Genomic DNA, 22,168 nt, shown 5'->3' with positions numbered 1-22,168 from the left:
TTACTTTGACATTTTTCAATCTGGTTTCCGACCACACCACAGTACAGAGACAGTGCTCATAAAGATAAGAAATGATATTCGCCTCAATACAGACACAGGCAAACTATCAGTGCTGGTGCTACTCGACCTCAGTGCTGCTTTTGACACTGTCGATCACAACATACTTCTTGACAGGCCGGAAGACTGGGTCGGGCTTTCTGGGATGGTCCTAAAATGGTTCAGGTCATACTTAGAAGGGGGAGGTTATTATGTAAGTATAGGTGGCCATAAATCTAAGTGGACATCCATGACATGCAGAGTCCCGCAAGGCTCAATTCTTGCGCCACTTCTGTTCAACCTGTATATGCTCCCATTAAGCCAAATAATGAGAGAGAACCAAATTGCCTATCACAGTTATGCAGACGACACTCAGATCTACTTAGCTCTATCCCCTAATGACTACAGCCCCACTGACTCCCTGTGCAAATGCATTGAAGTTAACAGTTGGATGTGACATAACTTTCGTCAGTTAAACATAGAGAAAACTGAAGTCATTGCGTTTGGAAACAAAGATGAAGTCCTCAAGGTGAATGCATACCTTGACACTAGGGGTCAAACAACTAAAAATCAAGTCAGGAATCCTGGTGTGATTCTGGGGTCTGATCTTAGTTTCAGTAGTCATGTCAAAGCAATAACTAAATCAGCATATTATCACCTCAAAAATATCGCAAGAATTAGATGCTTTGTTTCCAGACAAGACTTAGAGAAACATGTGCATGCTTTCATCACCAGCAGGGTGGATTATTGTAATGGCCTCCTCACTGGCCTTCCCAAAAAGACCATTAGACAGCTTCAGCTCATTCAGAACGCTGCTGCCAGGATTCTGAGCAGAACCAGAAATTATGAACATATCACACCAGTCCTCAAGTCTCTACACTGGCTATCAGTTACATTTAGGATAGATTTTAAAGTATTATTAATGGTATATAAATCTATTCAATGGACTATGACCTCAATACATTGCTGATATGCTCATTGAATATAAACCCAACAGATCACTCAGATCATTAGGATCACATCAGCTAGAAATACCAAGGGTTCAATCAAAGCAAGGAGAGTCAGCTTTTAGCTAATATGCCAGTCGCAGCTGGAACCAGCTTCCAGAGGAGATCAGATGTGCTCCAACAGTAGTCACATTCAAATCCAGACTCAAAACACATCTGTTTAGCTATGCATTTACTGAATGAGCACTATGCTGGGTCCGAACTGATTGCACTATATTTTATATGCACTATTTTAATTCTTTTATTTCTCTTGTTTTTTTATACTTGTATTCCTGTTTTATTCTTTTTCACACATTTAAACAGTTTTTATTAAAATCACATTTATTTTCTTTTAATTGATATTTTAAATTCATGTATCTTTTATTTTTTGTTTTCTAATTTCTATGTAAAGCACTTTGAATGACCTCTGTGTATGAAATGTGCTATACAAATAAACTTGCCTTGCCTTGTAATGCTGCTTAGTTTTTGTTTATTTTTTATTAAAGCTCCACTGTGTACTTTTTTGAGTTAATTCTTAGCAAAAACCCATGTTTTCTTTCAAAAGTATGTGCTCATTCATGTGTAATTACTTCCACCCACTAATCAAAGTATTTTCGTAAGTGTAGCGTCTGCTATTTAAAATACATACGGTCGAGTCGCTCGACTGGCGCATCCATGTTGTGCCTCAATCTTTGAAATACATTCGCCGACAAGGGAAGTTCCTGAAATTCAAGCTCCGCCTTTCACGCTTTCAGACTACACTCACGCCGGCCGCTAGCTGAAGCCTCCCGAGGTTGCATGTGTAGGCGGTATACGTCATCAAGACAGTCTTAATGAGAATTTCCTGCTCAAAGTCGTCAAAACAACTATTTCAAAAGCTGAAGTGATTTTTTTTATTTATAAGTTAGAATAAGTTAATGAAAGGACAGGAAAAACAAGAAGACGAAAGTCAATATTGGAGTAATGTTAGTTTTCCAAGATGGGACTCAAGGGAGACAGAAGTTGCACTTTATATCTTCTCCACAGGTAATTCAGCATATTCGTTTACATCTATACAGTCTATGTTGTAAACTTGAAGTTTTATAGTTCCCTGGCTAACTATAGCATGATTATGCATAACACTTGTTAGGGTAAACATGCATGTGGTTTAATGTGTTCGAACAGCCACACGCCGTCTCTCCGCCCATTTATGTAATCTGAGGTACTGAGATAAATGTTTTTCATCTTCTCTGACCTCTAGCACAAACACACGGTGACAGCCCTATTTTTAGCCTTTCATTTATAAAACTGATCTGCGCGTCTTTCGTTTCATTTTACAAGCGTGTGAAAGCTGAGCGATCTTATTTCACCAATATCAGAGAAAGCTCTTACATATACACGGACATGTAACATGTTTACTTAAAACATAAGCGTTGGACTCTGACATAATATTAATTTGCGTCCATTTAAACCCGTCATTACTCCCGCTCATGATTAAATGACAGGAGAGGGACTCGTCCACAGACCATCCCCTCAGTAATCTGGAGAGAAGCGGTCGAAAATGGACAAAAAGAGACGGATTTAAACACCAAGTGTAAACGTAATGTGCCGCTCTCGTCCACTTATGATATGATTGACGAAAACACATCTTAATACCAAGTGTAACAGCCCCTGGGATATTTTTCCTCGCGTCGATGAAAAAGGAGTGTCTAAGCAACATTTATGGATGTATGTGATTTTAAGCGGACATATCATAAAATCAGACTTTTTCCATGTTTAACATAAATCTGTGTGCTTTGATGGATCACAGGCAAAGGACATTGCACATTGTTCATTTTTTCATTGCTTTTGCTAGGGATGCACCGATACCGATACTGGTATTGGCCTCGATACCACATTTTCTAAAGTACTCGTACTCGTTAAAAGTCCCCCGATACCTGGAATCGATACCATGGTCTGAGAAATGTCTATGTTTGAGCGACGTGTAAGGGGTTAATGCCTCTTATGTTGTCCAAAGAGGCAGAGTTTACAACAAACTGGAAAACTAGTCCTTTGTTTTTTTGTTAAATTATATGACTTAAGCTGTTACCTGTAAATTGAAATCATGTTTTTTTATTAAGTACTCGGTATCGGCAAGTACTGAAATGCAAGTACTCATACTCGTATTCCAAAAAAGTGGTTTTGGTGCATCCCTAGCTTTTGCTTTGTAGCTACTGGAAGCCATGTAAACCTTGGCATGACACGGCCACAGTACGAGTTAAAACGCGTTCTGAATGGGGGGGGGGGCTAGAAAGTAAAATTTAGTTGGTTGTCATATAGATTTTCACCGCTAGATGGGAGTAGATCTTACACAGTGGAGCTTTAAAAGAGAACAGAATATTTAAACAATGCTTAGAGAGCATTTGTGTGTAATTTGAGTTGGACAGAAATCCAAAACTTAATGAGAATTTCCTGCTCAAAGTCGTCAAAACAACTATTTCAAAAGCTGAAGTGATTTTTTTTATTTATAAGTTAGAATAAGTTAATGAAAAGCCAAATAATTGTATAAAACGTACTGATTAGTCAATCGAACTAATCGATGATTAGGCGATTAATCGTTATAATAATTGTTAAATAAATCGATTATCAAAATAATCGTTTGTTGCAAGTACAAAAATGGTGTAAAAAAATTCAGGACAAAAGCGGTCGAAAGTGGACAAGAGAGATGGATTTAAATACCAGGTGTAAACGTAATGTGTCCACTTGTGATCCGATCGATGAAAACACATCTTAATACCAAGTGTAAACAGCCCCTTTATCTCATTTCGGCCGTGTGATGCGCGTGCACGCTCGCGATGTGACACGCGTCTGCGCTATTCTCCGAGATGTTTTAGCAACTGGCTAGTTAGCCTCCAGACGGTTCGGACCAGGTCTTTCTCATTTCGGCCATGTGGCGCGAGTCCCCGCTTGCGGTGTGATGCGCATACGCTCTATTTTCCGAGATGCACTTGACGGCCTTTTGTGCAGCGAACAGCCTTGTGACAGCCTTTTTTTGGACGACCTACAGTAGTTAAGGCGGTAGGGTTTCCAAGCTTAGGCGGGCCGCCTTAACTGAAATATGCTGCGGGAAACCCTGTTTGCAGTTGTTTGATATCTCAGAGAGCCAGATTAATATTTTAAAGAAAAAAATCATCAAAACGTTAATCAATAAAGACATTTTTCCACCACCTTTTTCAATTGCCAAGGCTGTCAACATTAGTGATGTGCACTGTAGATGACTTCAATCTTAGACATTAGAAGACATGACGACCAAAGCAACAGGATCTTCATCAGATGGTAAGAATATTCCATACAGACAAGATACATCTAGTGAAGGCTAACATTAATCCACTCTCTTTAGACTTAAAAACATGATAATGTTACCTGTCTGAAAGTTCAATGTCTGCATGATGTTTTTCCATCACAGATGCTGTTACTGGATCACTCATGGTCTCACAGTTCTGCACATCTAACAGATGAACAACACAATCACATCACATGCTACATTATGACATACAGTAAGGGTGCACTATAACCAAGCAATCTGTTTCATCTCCCAATGTAAAAGAAACAAAACCTCAGGGTGGCCTTGAATTTCTTTCCCAAATCATTTACACTGTTAACCAACAACTACCAAAATGTATTCATTTATTTATTTAAACACGCTTTCAATTTATAATTTTCCCTTAAACCCCCGAAACATACAGAAAGCCATACACTCCTAATTACGAATCTTCTAGTTTTCTTTAAAAGGGACAGAGAATGAAAAAACATTTTTACCTTGTCTTTGTTGAATAATGGTAGTCTACCCACATTCACAAACATACAAAAAGTGCTAAACATGCTAAACATCTCAGTCTCATAGAAATTCCTCTTTTAGAAATGTCAGCCAGAAAATGGCCCAATTTGAAAAACTGAAGCTTATGACATCACAGGCATCTAACTGCCCCTCCACTTTAAAATAATTGGCTACATTTTTTGAGTGGCAGCAAAGTCAGCCAATCAGTAATGAGATTGCAAGTTAAGCCAATAGGGGGAGCCAAATAGGTGCAAAACCACTTGTTTAAAATCCCCCACCCTAAAAGAGCTATCTGAGAGAGGTTTTTAGGAAGCTTCTAAGGCATTTCAGACCCAAACAAATTTTTTTGTCTACATGTCACATCACAGAACAAGGATAAATACTCCGTTCAATCATTCTATGTCACCTTTAAAACAATCACATCTTTTAATGACATAAGCGTACTTGGGTACGGATGATAAAGTGTGCTGTGAGTGCAGACTAACAAAGGCAGAGCTGCGCAATCTCGTCTATTTCAATGGAACCGTCAGGAAGTGGGCAACAAAGTTAAGAATAAATTAATTTTATGCAACTTTCAGAGGCAACTACAAATTAGAGTAAAGCAGTGGAGTTCAAGTCATCAATCTTTCATCATTTACTGAAAGGACGGTTACTAATTTGTTTGTTGTTACTAGGGCTGTGACGGTTAGGATTTTTTTATCACCGGGTGAAGCATCAAAAAATTACGCGGTTATGCGGTAAACAGACAACAGTAACCCCCCAAAGCCCAAACGACCTCAAAGCCCCCTTGCAAAGCATCGGGTATTCTTATTTATTATTAAAACAACAAATTATATTAGCAATAACAACATTATATGTATTTACATAGCTTTTTTATAAGTTCTGAATGTAATAGGAATTATAGAATTTTTTTTGTCATTGTTTATAACCCATTTTGTACAATACATTTCATAGAATAGCAACCTGAAAAAAAAACTAGAAAGAACATGCCAAGCTCAACATTGTTTCTTGTAAGCGAAACCTCGATTCCAATTTCTTTAGACATTTTTAGAGTATCGGGTAACACTTCGTGCATTTAACGCACTCCTCCAAACGCAACTGGTTGAATGTTAAATAATTTATTGCACAATAAAATGGGTTACAAACAATGACAAAAACTGTTCCATAATTCATATTAAACTCAAAAATAATATACTATTATATCGAAAATAACTACTATTTCATGTTGCTATAGTTAACATTTCAAAGCAGATACGAAACGAAATAGCCTATTGCATCATCCCGTTAATAACTGCGCAAAACTTATGGATACTCCAATTAATGCTTTAAATTTCTGCTGTCCATTTACATAATCAAGAAGATAATAAGAGTTTTTTGATCCCGAGCTGGAGAAAATAGTTTACAGCATTAGCGAGTCACGCTGTCAGTAAGCGCTCACCTGCCTGACTGCTGTACTTCGCTCCTCTCGCAAAAGTCTTGGAGATTCCCTACTGTCACTGCTGGGCTAAAGTTTTATGCTTTACTAAGGTATGTGTGTGGTGCTCCCAAGTCCGACAAACACCACATGATAGCTAATCATCACAAGATATGATTTTAGATAGTGACATTTCCTCTCTACGATAGTCAGACATATAGGTCTACAGCCGATCGCGCTAGCCTTCATAACTATAGTTGGCATGTTTTGCATTATAGTTTTAAATAATTATCCTATTCTTATCATTACCAATGCGCGAAATGCACTTGAGATTTTGTTATTCGCGCAGTGAGTGAGTTGGTACCGTTCCATGCCATGCAATAAATATCAGGGCACCTGGGCATGACGCATGCGCTTGGTCTTTAAGAAGATTGCGCCCGTGACAGTAGGCTATTTGTGTGTATTTAATTGAACATTTTCTGTAGACACCAAGTACTGAAACTAAGTAATTAAGACACGCGCACATAATAAACTCCTATATATGTTTAATGGACCATCCCTCCCACTTGTGCGGAAAACTGTTTTTTCTCTAGAAGCCCTGAACACAGGATGGAAGACAGTAAATTATGATTAACAATGACTTTTGTGTATAGTTCATATAATACAGAATATGACTTCTGTAACTTTCACCAGCAAAATAAATAAATTATGAAAATATAAAAAAGTAGGCATCTCATTACTGCGGTGATGCGGTCATCGTCACAGCCCTAGTTGTTACTAGGAAAACCAGAACCACCAGCAATAGCAGAAATTATTTTTGTATCCTCAACTAAATTTAAGAGCTCATTAAGGGAAAACACACATCATGTGATAAACTGAAAGCAGGACTGAGCAACCAAACATAAATGTATGTGTGACCTTGTTTCAGAGATTAATCCAAAATTATTATTTTGGATCATGGATCATGTTTTGCCTCAGTTTTAGGTTTGAGTAGGTTTTGGTGATTTCACTTTTATTCTAATATCAGTGTCTTAACTTTCAACTGCTAATATACCTCTGTAAAAAGAGTTTGGGATGAACTTCCACTCCTCACCTTTTGTGCTGTTACTCTGAGGTGAAGCAGCATTACTGGGTCTCGTCATCTGGTTGCCATCATGGCTGGATCCTGAGTGGTGGTTCTTATCGTTTGGTTCGGCTTGGCTACTTTCAGGCTGACCAGCACCTGTGTTCATCACATAAGTGTGCCCATCCACACATCCCCACAGTGCCTTCAGTGTCCCTCGACACTGTCCCTCCAGCACCTCCTGCAGGTCAGGGCAGGAATGGCAGCTCTCTGCATGACTATGAGCCCACGACACCAAACTGTGCAAACATCTGCTGTTCGACGTAATGTGTGATGCTATCGAATGACAAAAAGTATAAGACAAGAACACTTACAGGAATACCTATAAACCATGATTATTATCATTAACTAGAGGTGCACCGATAAATGCCAATGTACACTAATAATATGTGGCTGAAAACTATTCTGAATCACACAGCCGATATTATTCACAGCTATTTCATGTACTACGGCTTTTGATCAGTTAGTACTTATCGATCTGAAATCACTGTTAGTTTGAGTCGTTTAAAACATGCATTTGAAAAAGCAACATAATCATTATACATACTCTTTATTATCATAAAAATACCTGAAAAGGTTTAGAGAACAGCAAGATAAATATATCCTTAAGCCATTTCCTGGAGCTGCGTGTCATAGCTGCGGGTGTATGGTTCTTCGTCTGCAGCGCATATTAAGTTTCTGCACGACAGTGCCTCCTGACTTTTGGATTAGTGGTATTTCACCGTAATTCATTGAGAAGCACAGCAAGCATTATCGGCTGATATATCGGTGCACCCCTATCATTAACCAGCATGTACTTACGAAATAAACAGATGTCTTCCTTTGATGATGAGTGTGTAGTATTGTTCCTGAAGGTGACATTGTGATTACCGTCATTTAAAAAAAAAAAACAATACATTTGTTCACATATAATAGTTGAGTATATAATCTCATGAAACATAAAAAAAATAAACCTGTATAATACATGTCTAGTGTTTGTTTTACCCCGAAAACAATTTGACAAATACATTGTGAAAAATACATTTTTATTTTTGTTACTATTTGTCATTCATGTATCATAAGTCAGCATTAAAGTGACTAGGGTAATTAGGGTAAAAAACATACCATGGTAGTGAGCCACACAAAATCACGGCAAGAAAACCACAGCCCTAGCATTAGTTATTGTATTCAACTGAAATCTCTTTTTTTGGACAACAACAAACACACGGATTCTAGGCAAAAGTTTACTTCCTTGGCCTGTTGACATGGACAGGACCGTCATTATCATAATTCTGCCTGCATCTGACATAGAGCTTGTAAAGTATATGTTTTCATATTTAAAGAAATTCCTACCGACTAAACCATGATTCAAACACAAGTTTTGAGCAATGTAGAGGAGCGCTTGTTGTTAAAATTTAAGATGAATTAGCTTAAGTTATTTCAACTTTATTTTTATAATTTACAGCTCCTCAGTAGTCAATAAGGTTGAAATTAAAGCTATGGTCTACGATGTTGAAAATCGGTAGAGAACGCCTGAGACAGTTAGTAAGTTTTAAAAAACTCATCCCGTTATAGCAACACACAACGCATCTTGTTCAAATTCTGATCAGCTCGAACAGAAACCCGCTAGGCTTATTGAAATTCAAGCACTTTAATAAATATAATTACTTTGACCCATGATATGCGATGCTAAACAGCTAACATTCCAATGCCGACCGGCAGCATGAGCATGTTGTCAGACATATTTATGTAACACCGCACACCATAAACGTATAAATAAATGCGTACCTGCTCAACAAAAAGTCTGCCGTGTCAGCGTAGCAACAGCTCACAAATGGAGTTTTCAGTCCCATATCTCCCTGAAGCTTCCTCTAACGGTCAATGGCAGACCCTATATAAATTTGACTTTGAGTCCGGCGTTTGAGTCTCCATTTATATCTCTGCTCTTTCTTCTACAGACTTTCTCTTTCTTTCAAGCATGGGCCGCTTGCTGCCGTCGGTTAGTTTTTTCTCCATTTGTGAGCTGTTGTTACTTTGCTAGCTACCATACACTGTCAGAAATTTCATGTCGCGGGCGGGGTGGGGTGGAGACGCGAGCGCAAGGTGGAGTTTCAAGTGGAGCGGGGATTGGATGCGAGCAGTCGACCAATGTAAGCTGTCCGGCCGGACAGCATACATTGGTCAAGTTCTCTGCCGCTGTACACCCAATAGAGTGAATGGATTTTTTCATTCTTTTTTCTCTTCATATTGTTAGGATTTTACTGTAGAACCATAACCAGCATCTAAACAAGGTTATTAATAATGAACAATCTTTGAAATCGTAGACCATAGCTTTAATTGTAATTTCAAGTTGATTAAACTTAAAAATGTAAGTGCCACAAGAAATCCGCCACTGCATACTCGTCTTTCAGCAATAAATAACAACTAGAAGAAATACCAAATTTGCAGGTTGCACATGCGCAGGTACTTGCTTGTGTTGTCTTACAAACGGGTTGCAAAATGCAACGATTTTGTCGCAGTCTGGAGCCCATAAATCACTTTTTTATTACTGAGGTAATATCAAGTATCATCAAAATTCTTACAGATATTGAAATATCCAATTTTATGTATGTCGTTTCTCCTATTCAAATATGGTTACTTTCATATTTAAAAAAGCTAAACAGCCAAAGTGATTCAACACTGAGTTGGCTGAAAATCCAATACTGTGAAATACACTGTAAAAACTAGACTAGAAAAATACTCATATGGGCCCTGATGGCTAACCCTTAACTTGTTTGTTCGAGACTTAGATGAACAAGACAACCAAAGTGTGGACTTAATTTTTTAAGATAAGAATTTTTTCTAATTTATTTTGTGGTTTGGGATAAAATGTAAGCTAGACATCTAGAAGTTGTGTTAATGTGGTGTCCTTCTTACTTGTCTTTGGAGAAGGGCGTCAAATTGACTCTGTTCCTGAAGTCCAGAAGGATACTGTGGCACTTGTAGAACTGAGCATGGCAGTTGTTACAGATAAACTGGGACAAACTGGGATCTCTGATCATGGGAATTCCTAAGAGCTGCTGGAAGTCTGTGCAGAACAGAGGATAAACGCTACAGGAGTCTCCCTGCAGTTGTGCAAATGCCTGTCGCAATCTCCGTGTTGAAAACTTCCCATGACACAACCGACAAAACTCACTGCTCACCCTGCCTGTGAATAAGTAAAGGCTTTAATAATATTAATAATAATTATAACATTTATGTACTCAACATAAATAAAATCAGAAATAACAAGGTATCAAGGTAGTCAACAATATAAAGCAGTGCCATAAAAGTTAAATAGTATCACCATGAAGAGTTTTAACAGTATTATACAGTGGCTGAGAAGTCCAAATCAAAACAACAAATTAAAACCACACATACAAATTTTAAAAACAAAATACCAAGTCAAAAAACATAAAGGCAAACCCAGTGACAAAATAACAAGTCAGAAAACAAACTAACAATTTAGAAAACACAACGACAAGTCAGACAAGTCAGTTGATTTCTCATTTGTTGTTTTGTCACTGGATTTGTTGTTGTGTTTTTTGACTTGTTATTTTGTCACTGGATTTGTTGTTGTGTTTTTAATTTGTTGTTTTGTTCTGCACTTCTCGGCCACTGTAGTATTACCATACAAAGTTTAAAAAGCTACTTAAATTTTTATTATAAATAAATGTTCAAATTAAATACTGACTTACTACTGACGAGAGAAGAATGAGTGTAGTGTGCTATGAGAGACATTTAGTGCTCATTATACATCACAAACTGCTAAATGTTTTCAAGTACAAGAATTAAAAGTACCATGAAAAAAAACAGTACTGTGTAACAGTAAACTATTTTATATCAAATATCCAAGTTCAAAACACAAAAATTTGAATTTCAAAGGGGTCATAGTATGCTCTTTTACAAAGTCTTGATTTTTTCTAAGATTTACAAGTTATAAGGCTTACCTTACACATAATACATTTCCATGTTTGATTGTTGAAAAACAAATTATTATTATCTCCCAACCAGAAGTCCTGTATAAATAGATATCACGACTCTCTTAAAAGCCTGCAATGCTGCATTCAGGACCAGAGACAAAGCCCTCTACAGCAGAGGTCGCAAGAACGTCCCGAAAAAATGTGTATAATAGCCACGTAATAGCTTAATTGGGTATTTTGTACTGTAAGAGCCAACTTCAAATAACATCAATCATTTCCACTTTTGAACAGAGCCGTGCTCTCTCTCTTTTTCTCCGCCTCTCTCTCTCTCTACCAGCGCATCAGCGATCACATTGCTGTCATTAGAGTTTGAGCATACAGTACTTCTAAAACACAATCGATCAAAGAATTGCGGAGGTATGACTTTATGAATCATTTGCAAATGTACGTCGCAATGATGTACATATGCGGACCCGTTCAAATGTGTGACAGCGCAAATGACTGAAAAGTAATTATTTTATTCTTCTTTAAAACAACTTCAGAATTATCCATCGATCGTAGCACCATGATCAAAATAAACTATTAGGCTAATAATATTTTAATGGCTACACTTTTAACGTAGGTTTGAAAGGAACCTAAACTTGTCAATCATCATTAAAATCATATGGTAAACGTGAGTCTCCGTGCCTCTGTGCCCAGCCGCAATTCTTCTGGCATCTCTCCTCCTTCACTGCATTTTTCTTCCGTTCTGTTACTTGGAATTGGGTCTCGAGCCCGAACAAGATTCGAGCTGCCTTCGAGAACAGCAAGCCAAGTTTGTTTAAGTTCCATTAATTATTAAGACTAAATGGGCAGGCAAACTAGTAAAAACAATGAAAGTAAAAAACAATCCGCCAAAATATGGTTTTACACGTCTATAGAAAATATACTATAGCCTAAATAAAGCAATTATTAATTTTCCTAATGCATGGTTGTTATCTTTACTTCCGTTTAAAACGTACATTTCGAAAAGGAGGATTTTCAGCACGCTTGAACAGCAACTCTAGCACCTGAACTTGTAATGCACATGATTTGGACACAAGCTTGTAATACCCTCATACATTTCCATGCACTAGAGGGGTTGTTAGAAGCGCAGGGGTTTAAAACCAGCGAGTGTGTTGTTCCCGCTCCCTGGCACGCAGAAAATTTTAGAGCGCCTGGGCTTTTCCGTGCTCTGATTAATGTTATCAGTTTTAAGGTGGTTGCAGTCATGACCGTGTTGCCCTTGTTTCTTTTTTGTCCACCAATCAAGTGACTTCATAAATGAGTAAAAAATGAACAAATAAATAAATGAGAACACTACTGCCCCGCCCCCTGATACTATCGTGTGTCCGCGAACTCACAGGCTGACAGTAGGTTGATCTTTAAATGGGGCATATCGCCCAACAACACTAATCTGTGCTTTATTGTAATATCCCAGATTATTGTAAGTTCCCAAACTCCTTTTAGCGGTGAAAAACTAGCCTGACGTTGTCATACTCAATTCTAGTCAGAATTTGAGTCTGATACCGCTCCATTGAGCTATAATTATGAGGCGTGTCTCAACCGAAAAATGCCTCTGCACTCAATTGGATAGACCTACGACCAATCAGAGCAACGGGGTGTGAGACGTATGTTGAAATGACGTATTTGCAGCTTGACCGAACTGCTAGTTATTTCGCTACGACACACACTACAAGTCTGAGTTTGCGAACGTACATCAACACCTACTATGTTTACAACATTTCATTTATATCACATTAAGTCATACAGTAAGACTATCTCTTACCATTTGTACATTAGTTGAACTTCATCCACGACGATACCCATTACGTTTGCTTGTTATATACATCTCGTCGTGCACACCGAGTTGCATCGCCGTGATACCCATTTTAGTTGCTTCTTTAACTTGATCTTTCATAAGTGCGACAACTTTTGTCGAATCCCGTAGGACGGCAAAAACATCAACAAATGCCTTGCTCGCGTTTCTCTGTTCCTCTTTTAAAGTCAATGCTCTGTCGATATCTTTTAGAACAGACTCAATGTCAGAGTCCACACATCTGATTTCTACCGCGGCAGCCATTTCGTTGTAAACAACAGATTCAACACACGCGCTCTTTGGTGACGTGGTTGATTTACGTTACTGATCATCTGTCCATCATCATATAAAGCCCGCCCTGACAATTTGATTGGTTCGACCAGCTTTGGGTCGAGCATAGTAGCAACTCAACGGTGAAACTCCAGACCGATCTTCCCGTTCCTCAAAATGTTGTGGGCGGGGCTAAGATCGGCTGGCACCCAGGCTAGTGAAAAACATCCACAGGCTGAGAATCAAGAACACCATAACAGTGTTTTCCAGACTTGCAGTCTCTGGCGTTACATCCACGACGCACATCATCATATTTCTGCAGAGAAATACAGGTATAAGTCGTGATATGGATTAAAATCTGCTTGTTTTGCGCGTCTCTTCATTGAATAAATTTTGCAGTTTAACATACTACATGTGTGACACTCATGGATTTGTCATATGAATCTCCAGAGCTTCTGTAAAAGTTTATTTCACCAGTTTATTTTGATAAAAGCGCAGGCTTTAGAAATAAGTCTTCCTATACGGCAAAGTCTGTCTGTAGCTTAAACATCTGAATGAAAAAACACTATTATTTACTAGGGATGTGCAAAAATATCGATACATCTATCGATACGATATTTCGATCTCTAGTATCAATATAAAACAAAAACCATGCTGTCCAGTTGTTTGTCATATACAGCCATTCGGACAATGTCTCAGAAGTTAGCGGGAGTGAGAAAATGGCAGTAAATTTTGCTAAAAAAAGAAAACATGATGTAATGTATTACAACAAGCAATGTATTGTATCGTATCATAATACATTGGATCACGACCATGTACCGTGATATGTATCGTATTGCGAGGCCCTTGCCAATACCCAGCCCTATTATTTATTAAGGTAAACTATATTTCTGTTTTAAAACATCTATAATCAGTAGGGCTGGGCAAAAAAATAGATTTTTCGATTAATCGTTTTGTTTTCTGTGGTTGATCCCAAATCGATTCTCACAGGCCACGAATCGATTTTTTCCCATTTTATTTCCTCAAACATTGAACGTAAGATTAAAGTTAATCTAATTACTGGTCTTCTCCACTAGAGGTCACCCTTTGTTTTTGCCTTGCGCGATGTTACCAAGGAGCGAGAGGTGAGCCTGTCATTCATTCATTCAGTCTATATTCTAATATATTATAATATAATATAATATTTTATATAATCTATATTCATTGAGTTGAATCGAGAATCGGGTATAAAAATAAAGGCGAGAATCGGAACCGAAAATCGGATCGAGAATTGAAATAGAATCAATTTGATAGCTCTTGATAAAAATCAAATCGATCCGGAACATCTTAAATCGATACCCAGCCCTAATAATCAGTCTCTTCTACGTCTATCTCAGTCTCTAGGTGAAAATGATGTAAAGACACCACTTGACTGCTTGTCTGCCGCTGCCTGAACAAGAGACCGCTGACTGAAGTAAAAGGGTTGGCTGGTGTCATTACCCAGTCGCCAGTAGCAAACAATGGAGCGCGCTCTGCTGGACGAACAAGTACTTACATCATTTACAAGCATTTCTGTGCTCTGTAAAAAACTTTCATATGGGCTGCATATCTGCGGCTTATACACTGATACAGATATATCTGCAACAGGCTCATATCGGCCGACAAAACGGTATATCGGTTGGGCTCAAAATATAAAATAAAAATGATGCTACATAATCAATAAGGTTCTAAATAGATCCCAGGATCGGTAACTGATAATTTTATCTGCTGCTTCCAGTGAAAGGTGACCGGCCCAAAAACTCCGGATGGGGGCACCCTGGTACACAGCAAGCGGCAAAACCGACGCACGGCTTCAGCTTTTCCCTTGTATTGGAAGCGTTTTGTGCAGCATTTAGTGCAATTATGTTTATCTTCAACGGCGCCTGCCATGAAGTACCATGTCTGGAGAAAGGACAGAATTTTGGGTGCAGGAGCAAGGTGTGTGGACCAACTCCGCATCATCTCTGTAACCGCCCCAGTTTTGCCGCTTTCCGCACATCTTCTATTGAAGAAGAACTAAACACTCGCGGTTGCCACATACCGTGTGAAACGGCCTTTAATCAGTTCTTTTGCCTTTTGCGACACATTTTAGCCTGTTTACACCTGGTGTTAATCAGATCACAAGTAGATGAGGCTAAATTGATAGGTGTAAACAGGATGTAAAATAGGGCTGGGACAACGCGTCGACGTAATCGATGACGTCGACGCAAAAAATACATCGACGCAAAAAACGCGCGTCGATTCGTCAGACCCAAAATGGCGGCGCCGGAGAGTAACAACAACGCGAGCGGCTCTCAGATGTGCAAGGGCGACACGCACTCGTTCATCTAAAGTGTGGGAATTCTTTAATTTTAAAGGAAACAATTCCGTAATATGTCGTCTTTGCAAAATGGAGATGGCCTTCCATTCTAGCACCACGGCAATGCACCAGCACCTTAAGAGACGCCACCCGGGAGCAGCTTCAGACGACAGAGCACCGTAAGTTTAATTTTCAACTCCCAACTTTGCACTTGATGTTGAGGTAGGCTATAATACGTTGTCGATAGCGAAAGAGTTAGGCTAGTGTATGTTTTCTGTGTAATAATCACTTACTATATGTAATATAATCGTGCATTCAATGTGTGAAATGACACGCTTAAGCAACCTAAGTAAACATTATTATGTTATGTTATGTCTTCATTGATTGTCGTCGGTGGGTCAGTGAGCACAGGACTATTCCGGTTTTAAATGAAATATTGGCACCCGTAATAGTCCCTAATGTGACATGTATCTGTGTTTACTGTCTTGCCGTGACTGCGCAAGTGACGTATTATGTTACACGCATAGGATTTTATTAGCCTAACTTGTTGATATTTAATCAATGGGCATAGCCTTTAGGCTGAGGTGGATACATGGAAAAATCGTATAGTACAGGCCAAACGTTTTGACACACTCACTCGTTCTGTATTTAAATATTTTCCAGATAACAGAATTATAATAAACTCGTCCAAACTATGGCATAACACAAATGCAACTGTGGGAATTATGTTGGTGACTAAAAGCATCCAAAATAAATCAAAACTGTGTTATATATTGTTATCTGAAATGGCAAAACCATATTTTATAAAGCAGCTTCTTGAAGTTTCACTTTAGGATGAACTTTAAAGAATATTAAAGGACTTAAAATTTAATCCAGGCTCTTAGTGGCTGCTTTTTCTTCAATATTCAGTGTAAGTCATCTATTTCATAAATAATATTGTTAAATACAATTGTTGTTTTCTACTAACAGTAAGTAATCTGTTTGGCACAGCTATATTTTTGTCTACAAATGTAATTATGGATTGAGCCATACATCTTCAAATTAAATTTATTTTTAAGATCATAGTTAACATTTTAGTCAAGTGTGTCAAAACTTTTGGCCTGTACTGTATATTGTGTGGTTTTTTGTTGTCCTAGGTTTATTATTATATTTATTTAATCGTTTGTGTGTGTACTTTGTTTTCAGGAATATGAAGAATAGTGTGGAAAATTACTTTCACAAGAAAAATACAACCCCCTGCACCCCCCAGCAGGCTGCCATTCTTACAGAGAGCGTCTTATCAATGATCGTTAAAGACATGAGGCCAATTTCTGTGGTTAAGGGCGAGGGATTCAAAGAAATGCTGACCACCTTTGAATCAGGTTACACTCTGCCCTCTAGGCGCCATTTCACTACTCTGATGGAGAACAAGTATGAAACTTCAGTGGAGAAACTTAAAAACAAACTTAAAATGGCTACATCCAAAATCTCCCTTAGCACTGATGCCTGGACAAGTCTGGTCACAGAAGCCTACTTAGGGGTAACTTGTCATTTTATTGATGACAGTTGGGATCTTGTCTCCTTCAATTTGACAACACTGCCAGTTGAAGAACGCCACACAGCAGAAAACATTTCCTCCTGGCTGGAGAATGTGGCAGAAAAATTTGACATTTCGTTTGGGAATGTCCTTGCTATTGTCCACGACAATGCACGTAACGTTGTGGCAGCTCTCAAAATCTTGGAAGAGAGATTTGGGGTGGTATCCCATCGGTGTGCTGGGCATACACTACAACTGGTAGTCAACCATGCAATGGACAACCCTGTGATTAACAAGGCACTTTCAGCTACACGGTGCCTCGTAAAACACATAAAAAAAAGTGAGCCAGCTACCACTAAGCTGAAGTTAAAACAAAAACAGATGGGCACAGTTGAACATAAACTGATACAGGATGTAGCAGTCCGTTGGAACAGTTCATACTATATGATTGAAGGTCTTTTAGAGCAGCGATGGCCAGTGGTTGCGACGCTATCAGATCCAGAAATCACACAGCGCGGAAAGCACTATCTTGATCTGAAAAACGATCAGTGGCTTCTTCTGGAGGAACTGGTAGAGGTGCTCAAGCCCTATGAGCAAGCCACAGTTTTCCTTAGTGGTCAATCTTATGTCACTGCCTCTGTTCTCCCCCCCTTGCTGAAGGGTCTTTTGAAATCCACCCGAAATAAATCATTTGATTCTGCTGCAATGACCTTTTTTCAGACCAAAGCAGAAGAGGAGATATTGTCAAGGTGGCAGGAGGTGTTTGTATTTCAAGAGGATGGGAAAAATGTGTCTCTCATTGCTGCTGCACTTGATCCCCGTTTTCGGAAATTGAAGTTCCTTCCAGCAGATGATGCACTCAAACTACAAGTACAAATACAGACACTTGCTCTTGATATCAGAAGGAAGCGGAGATTGTTACAGGCAGCTATGCGGCAGGAAGCCCCAGCAAGCTCCCCACCAAAGAAGAGGTCCTGCTCTGTGTTGGACACTTTGTTGGGCACAGATTCTGAGGGGGAAGACAGCAATGAAGAAAACATGGACCAGGAGGATGGTGATGGGGACAGTGAGACAGTCAGAAAAGAGGTGCTTTTGTATTTTGGGGACAACCCTATCCCAAGGGATAATAACCCTCTTACATGGTGGAAGGATAACGCCACAAGGTTCCCCGCCCTGGCAGCAGTAGCCAAATCCTATTTGTCTATACCTGCCACATCAACGCCATCTGAAAGGCTTTTTTCAGTTGCTGGGAACATTGTTACTAAAAAAAGGGCAAGCCTGACTCCTGAGCATGTTGAAATGCTCACATTCCTCCACTCCAATATATGAGTCTAGTTTGTTTGAATGACACAAACACAGTCACACAGTATTCTTAAGGTGAAAGGAATGTGTCAGAGTCTTATATCTTATTTGCAATTTAATAAAGATGCTTTTTTCAGTAAGCTATGCCTATGTTCATAAATGTTGAATTCTGAATGTTTATTTTCATTATTTATTTTTTGTTGGAAAAGCACTTTCTGTATAAAGCCCCCAAGTTTACAATGGTACAGTATTCTTTCAGTACCTCTCAGAAAGGGTGGCTAGGTGATCTTTTTATTTTTTTCATTGAATGCTAGACATCAGAATGCATTATTTTGCTCTTGTACACTCTTAGTTGATTTTTATTTTTGAATTTTGATTTTAAGAAAAAGATGAGTGGCAGAGTGTATAACTGTATGTTGTTGTTATTTTAATGTGAATGAAGATTTAAAAGATGCACTTTTTCAGTAAGCTAGGCCTATGTGTTTTCAACATAAATGTTCAATTCTGTTGGTTCAGGAAGGCTGCTGGCTCCCACTGTCGCTGTTAATTTTTATTTATTTTTTGTTGGAAAAGCCCTCTGTGTATTAGCTTAAAGCCTTCAAGGTTACATTGGTTAATGTGTTTTTTCAATTGTTGTGGTTGTTTTCATCTGAAAGAAGAATTACACAATGCACTTTTTACAGTAAGCTAGGTCTGTGTTTTTAAGGTTGTATTGACTGCTACCTCTGATGAAAAAATGCATTACTTTGCACTTGTCTTTTTTATTTTGGAATTATAAGGGAAATAAAAATATATTTCAATGTTAAGTAAGTAGTATTTTTTCATTCAGATATGGTAAATCATAATGTATAAATTGCTATTTGTCAATTAATGGAGAGATAATCGAGAATCGAATCGAATCGAATTCGAATCGGTTTGGGAAAATGAATCGTTAGATTAATCGATGCATCGAAAAAATAATCGCTAGATTAATCGTTTAAAAAATAATCGTTTATCCCAGCCCTAATGTAAAACCCTTGAGCTTGTCTACTTTCAACCACATTCAGAGGTAGCTGAAAACACATTTGATCAAATTGCTTTTGTGGTGAAAACACGCAGGTTGTCGCCTACTATTCCCTATTAATCTAGTGCACACTTGTACAGTGCTATCTTTATACTTTTATTTAATTAAGTAAAGTTGACGCTCTCTGCCTCTTTCGTTTTTGTTTCATTTTGGGAGCGTTTAAAATTTGCACAACATTATGTCATCAACTGCTGTAATATATCAGAGAAAGCTTGTAAATACTGTAAATCTGTGCGGCATGTTAAAGCAGCGGACTCTGTCATAATATTAGTTTGCATCAATTTAAACATATAATTTCTCCCACTCATGTTTAAACAACAGCAGAGGGACTCGCCAACAGACCACCCCCTCAGTAATCAGGACCAAAGCAGTTGACAGTGGACAAAAGAGACTAATTAAAATGCCAGATGTAAACGTCAATGTGTCTCTCTTGTCCACTTGTGATCCACTGGTATTAAGATGCATTTTGGTCAATCCCTGTTTACACCCGTCTACCATCGTCCACTTACAATCTAACTGACCAAAATGCATCTTAATGCCAGTTGTAAATTGCCTCTTAATACCATAGTATCTGAATGAGTATTAGGACTTTATAAGAGTTTCAAACTTATTTAATATTGTGTAGTTAACACAATATGACATAATATATAGAAATCTATACAGCTGTCAAGTGCCATCACCAGTGCTTGTAACACAAAACAAACATAAAAATACAAACTAGTCCGACTTGGATCAAAGGTTACTCACTAATTCAGTTACAAACTAGTAAAATATAGTCTTATGTAGTGAAATCTAAAATGAGTGAATGTATTTGTTTTTTGGTAATTAGGAAACTTCAGACACCGCACCGGCTGAATGACAAAATATAAATCCAACACTAAACATGATTTAATCATGGAAAAGGTGTTGTAACAAAGTTTTTTATATGGCTGATTTCTATTTGTTTTACAATAGTTTAACTACAGATACAACGGTTAAACAATTAAATTAATTTTTTTACTTAAAAACATAACAAGTACATAAATTACGTACCTAAGCAGGTATTGTCAAAACTGCGAGGTGTTACAAAACCATCACGACTATATAACACGTTTTTCTGTTCATTATATAGAGCACGCGTGTTTTGTTAAAGTGCTTTTCTAGCTGCTTACAGAAGATGATCATGACGTCGTCATTCTGTAAATAAGCGACAGGTTACAAAATATTTAAAACAGATGAACATGGTACCTGTATGAAACCCGCTCTAAAGACAACTGCTTTGAGGTAAATCAATCATAAGAGCAGAGACTGATCTCATTCTGATCTTACCTGTCTCCTTGTGTGCTTTCTGCTCTCTGTCTGCTGTGTTTTCATCCACAGATATAACAGTCTTTATTTTACTGACTCTGCGCGCATGTCGTTTCATCTTCTTCACTGATCGATACGTGGTCAATAAGGGCTCTGATTATATTATTATTCACCAACACATCACACATCTGCAGTCACTGGCGCCACGTGCTCTGAAAAGCACGAGTTAAAAACTTAGTTATGAATATAATTTATGAAATCTTAAATATATGTTTGTATTTCTATTTCTTTATGTTATTATGTCACAAAACCCCGACAGCAAATATCACGACCGGAAGTGTTCTAATGTCAACACTAACACAGCGGATTTGACGTCATTACGCCAAAACTGCCCACAGCGCCACCAAGGCTCCTAATAATGCAGTTTTTCTGAATTGCTAAAACACCCCACTCTTTAAACCAGAATCATAAGGGCCTAACCCATTTGTCAGATCATGCAAAACTCTAACTCTAAACACAAACTTCTCACTAAAACACATATTTTACCATTAAAACCATTACAGCTTTTCAAAGAAACCACTAAATCTATTGGAGTCATAATGGTTCCTACTGGTGTCCAGTAGATACCACCGTAAGTTTTCAAAGGTGTTCTATTGGTCCTTAATGGTATCCAATAGACGATGCATGTGAATCATTGTGAATCATTTATTGAAAAGCTGCAAAAACGCATTTTATGAAACTGACAAAAATACTAATATTTAAAAATGTAACAACAGTAATTAATGCACTTGTTTTATAAATGCAGGCAGGCAAACGTTGAACACAACTAAAACACAGTTGTCATCGAGCAACCATAACAACTCAAAATTGTACAAACTTTTTTCTAATGGTATTTTTTACCAATTGTATGGATAAGAAGTCAGATGAAGAGTATGAGGAAGAAGACCCAAGAGACGATGCAATTGGCAAAATTTGCAGTTGGATTGCTGACTTTTTACAAAATTCAGCCCTGCTGAAAAAAAACAATAGAGACCATTACGGAATCTGTAATGGTTTTAATGGGAATTCTAATGGTTTTATTGGACATTGTTATGGTCCCTGTTGGTCTCTATTGGTAATTTGCTTGCTTCTATTGGTGGCATGCATCGTCTATTGGATACCATTAAGGACCAAAAGAACACCTTTGAAAACTTACGGTGGTATCTACTGGACACCAGTAGGAACCATTATGACTCCAATAGATTTAGTGGTTTCTTTGAAAAGCTGTAATGGTTTTAATGGGAATTCTGTTGGTTTTATTG

General features: G+C 38.1%; 1 protein-coding gene across 1 annotated transcript in view; it reads right to left on the bottom strand.

Moving 5' to 3' along the window:
* znf276 (zinc finger protein 276) overlaps positions 1–21,226 on the bottom strand; it is a 39,437-nt gene extending 18,211 nt beyond the window's left edge. The window contains exons 1-5 of the mRNA XM_065291160.2: positions 20,889–21,226; positions 10,251–10,521; positions 8,157–8,203; positions 7,326–7,631; positions 4,404–4,488 (exon numbers count right to left, since the gene is read on the bottom strand). Of these exons, the coding sequence (XP_065147232.1) occupies positions 4,404–4,488; positions 7,326–7,631; positions 8,157–8,203; positions 10,251–10,521; positions 20,889–20,985 (806 nt within the window). The 5' untranslated portion in view covers positions 20,986–21,226. The remainder of the gene's footprint in view (positions 1–4,403; positions 4,489–7,325; positions 7,632–8,156; positions 8,204–10,250; positions 10,522–20,888) is intronic.
* Positions 21,227–22,168: the final 942 nt, after the last annotated feature.

The sequence above is a fragment of the Paramisgurnus dabryanus genome, chromosome 23, assembly GCF_030506205.2.
Source record: "Paramisgurnus dabryanus chromosome 23, PD_genome_1.1, whole genome shotgun sequence".
In the NCBI taxonomy this organism is placed as follows: Eukaryota; Metazoa; Chordata; class Actinopteri; order Cypriniformes; family Cobitidae; genus Paramisgurnus; species Paramisgurnus dabryanus.
The sequence above is the reverse complement of the archived record's forward strand: the minus strand, read 5'-3'. Positions and strand labels throughout refer to the sequence as shown.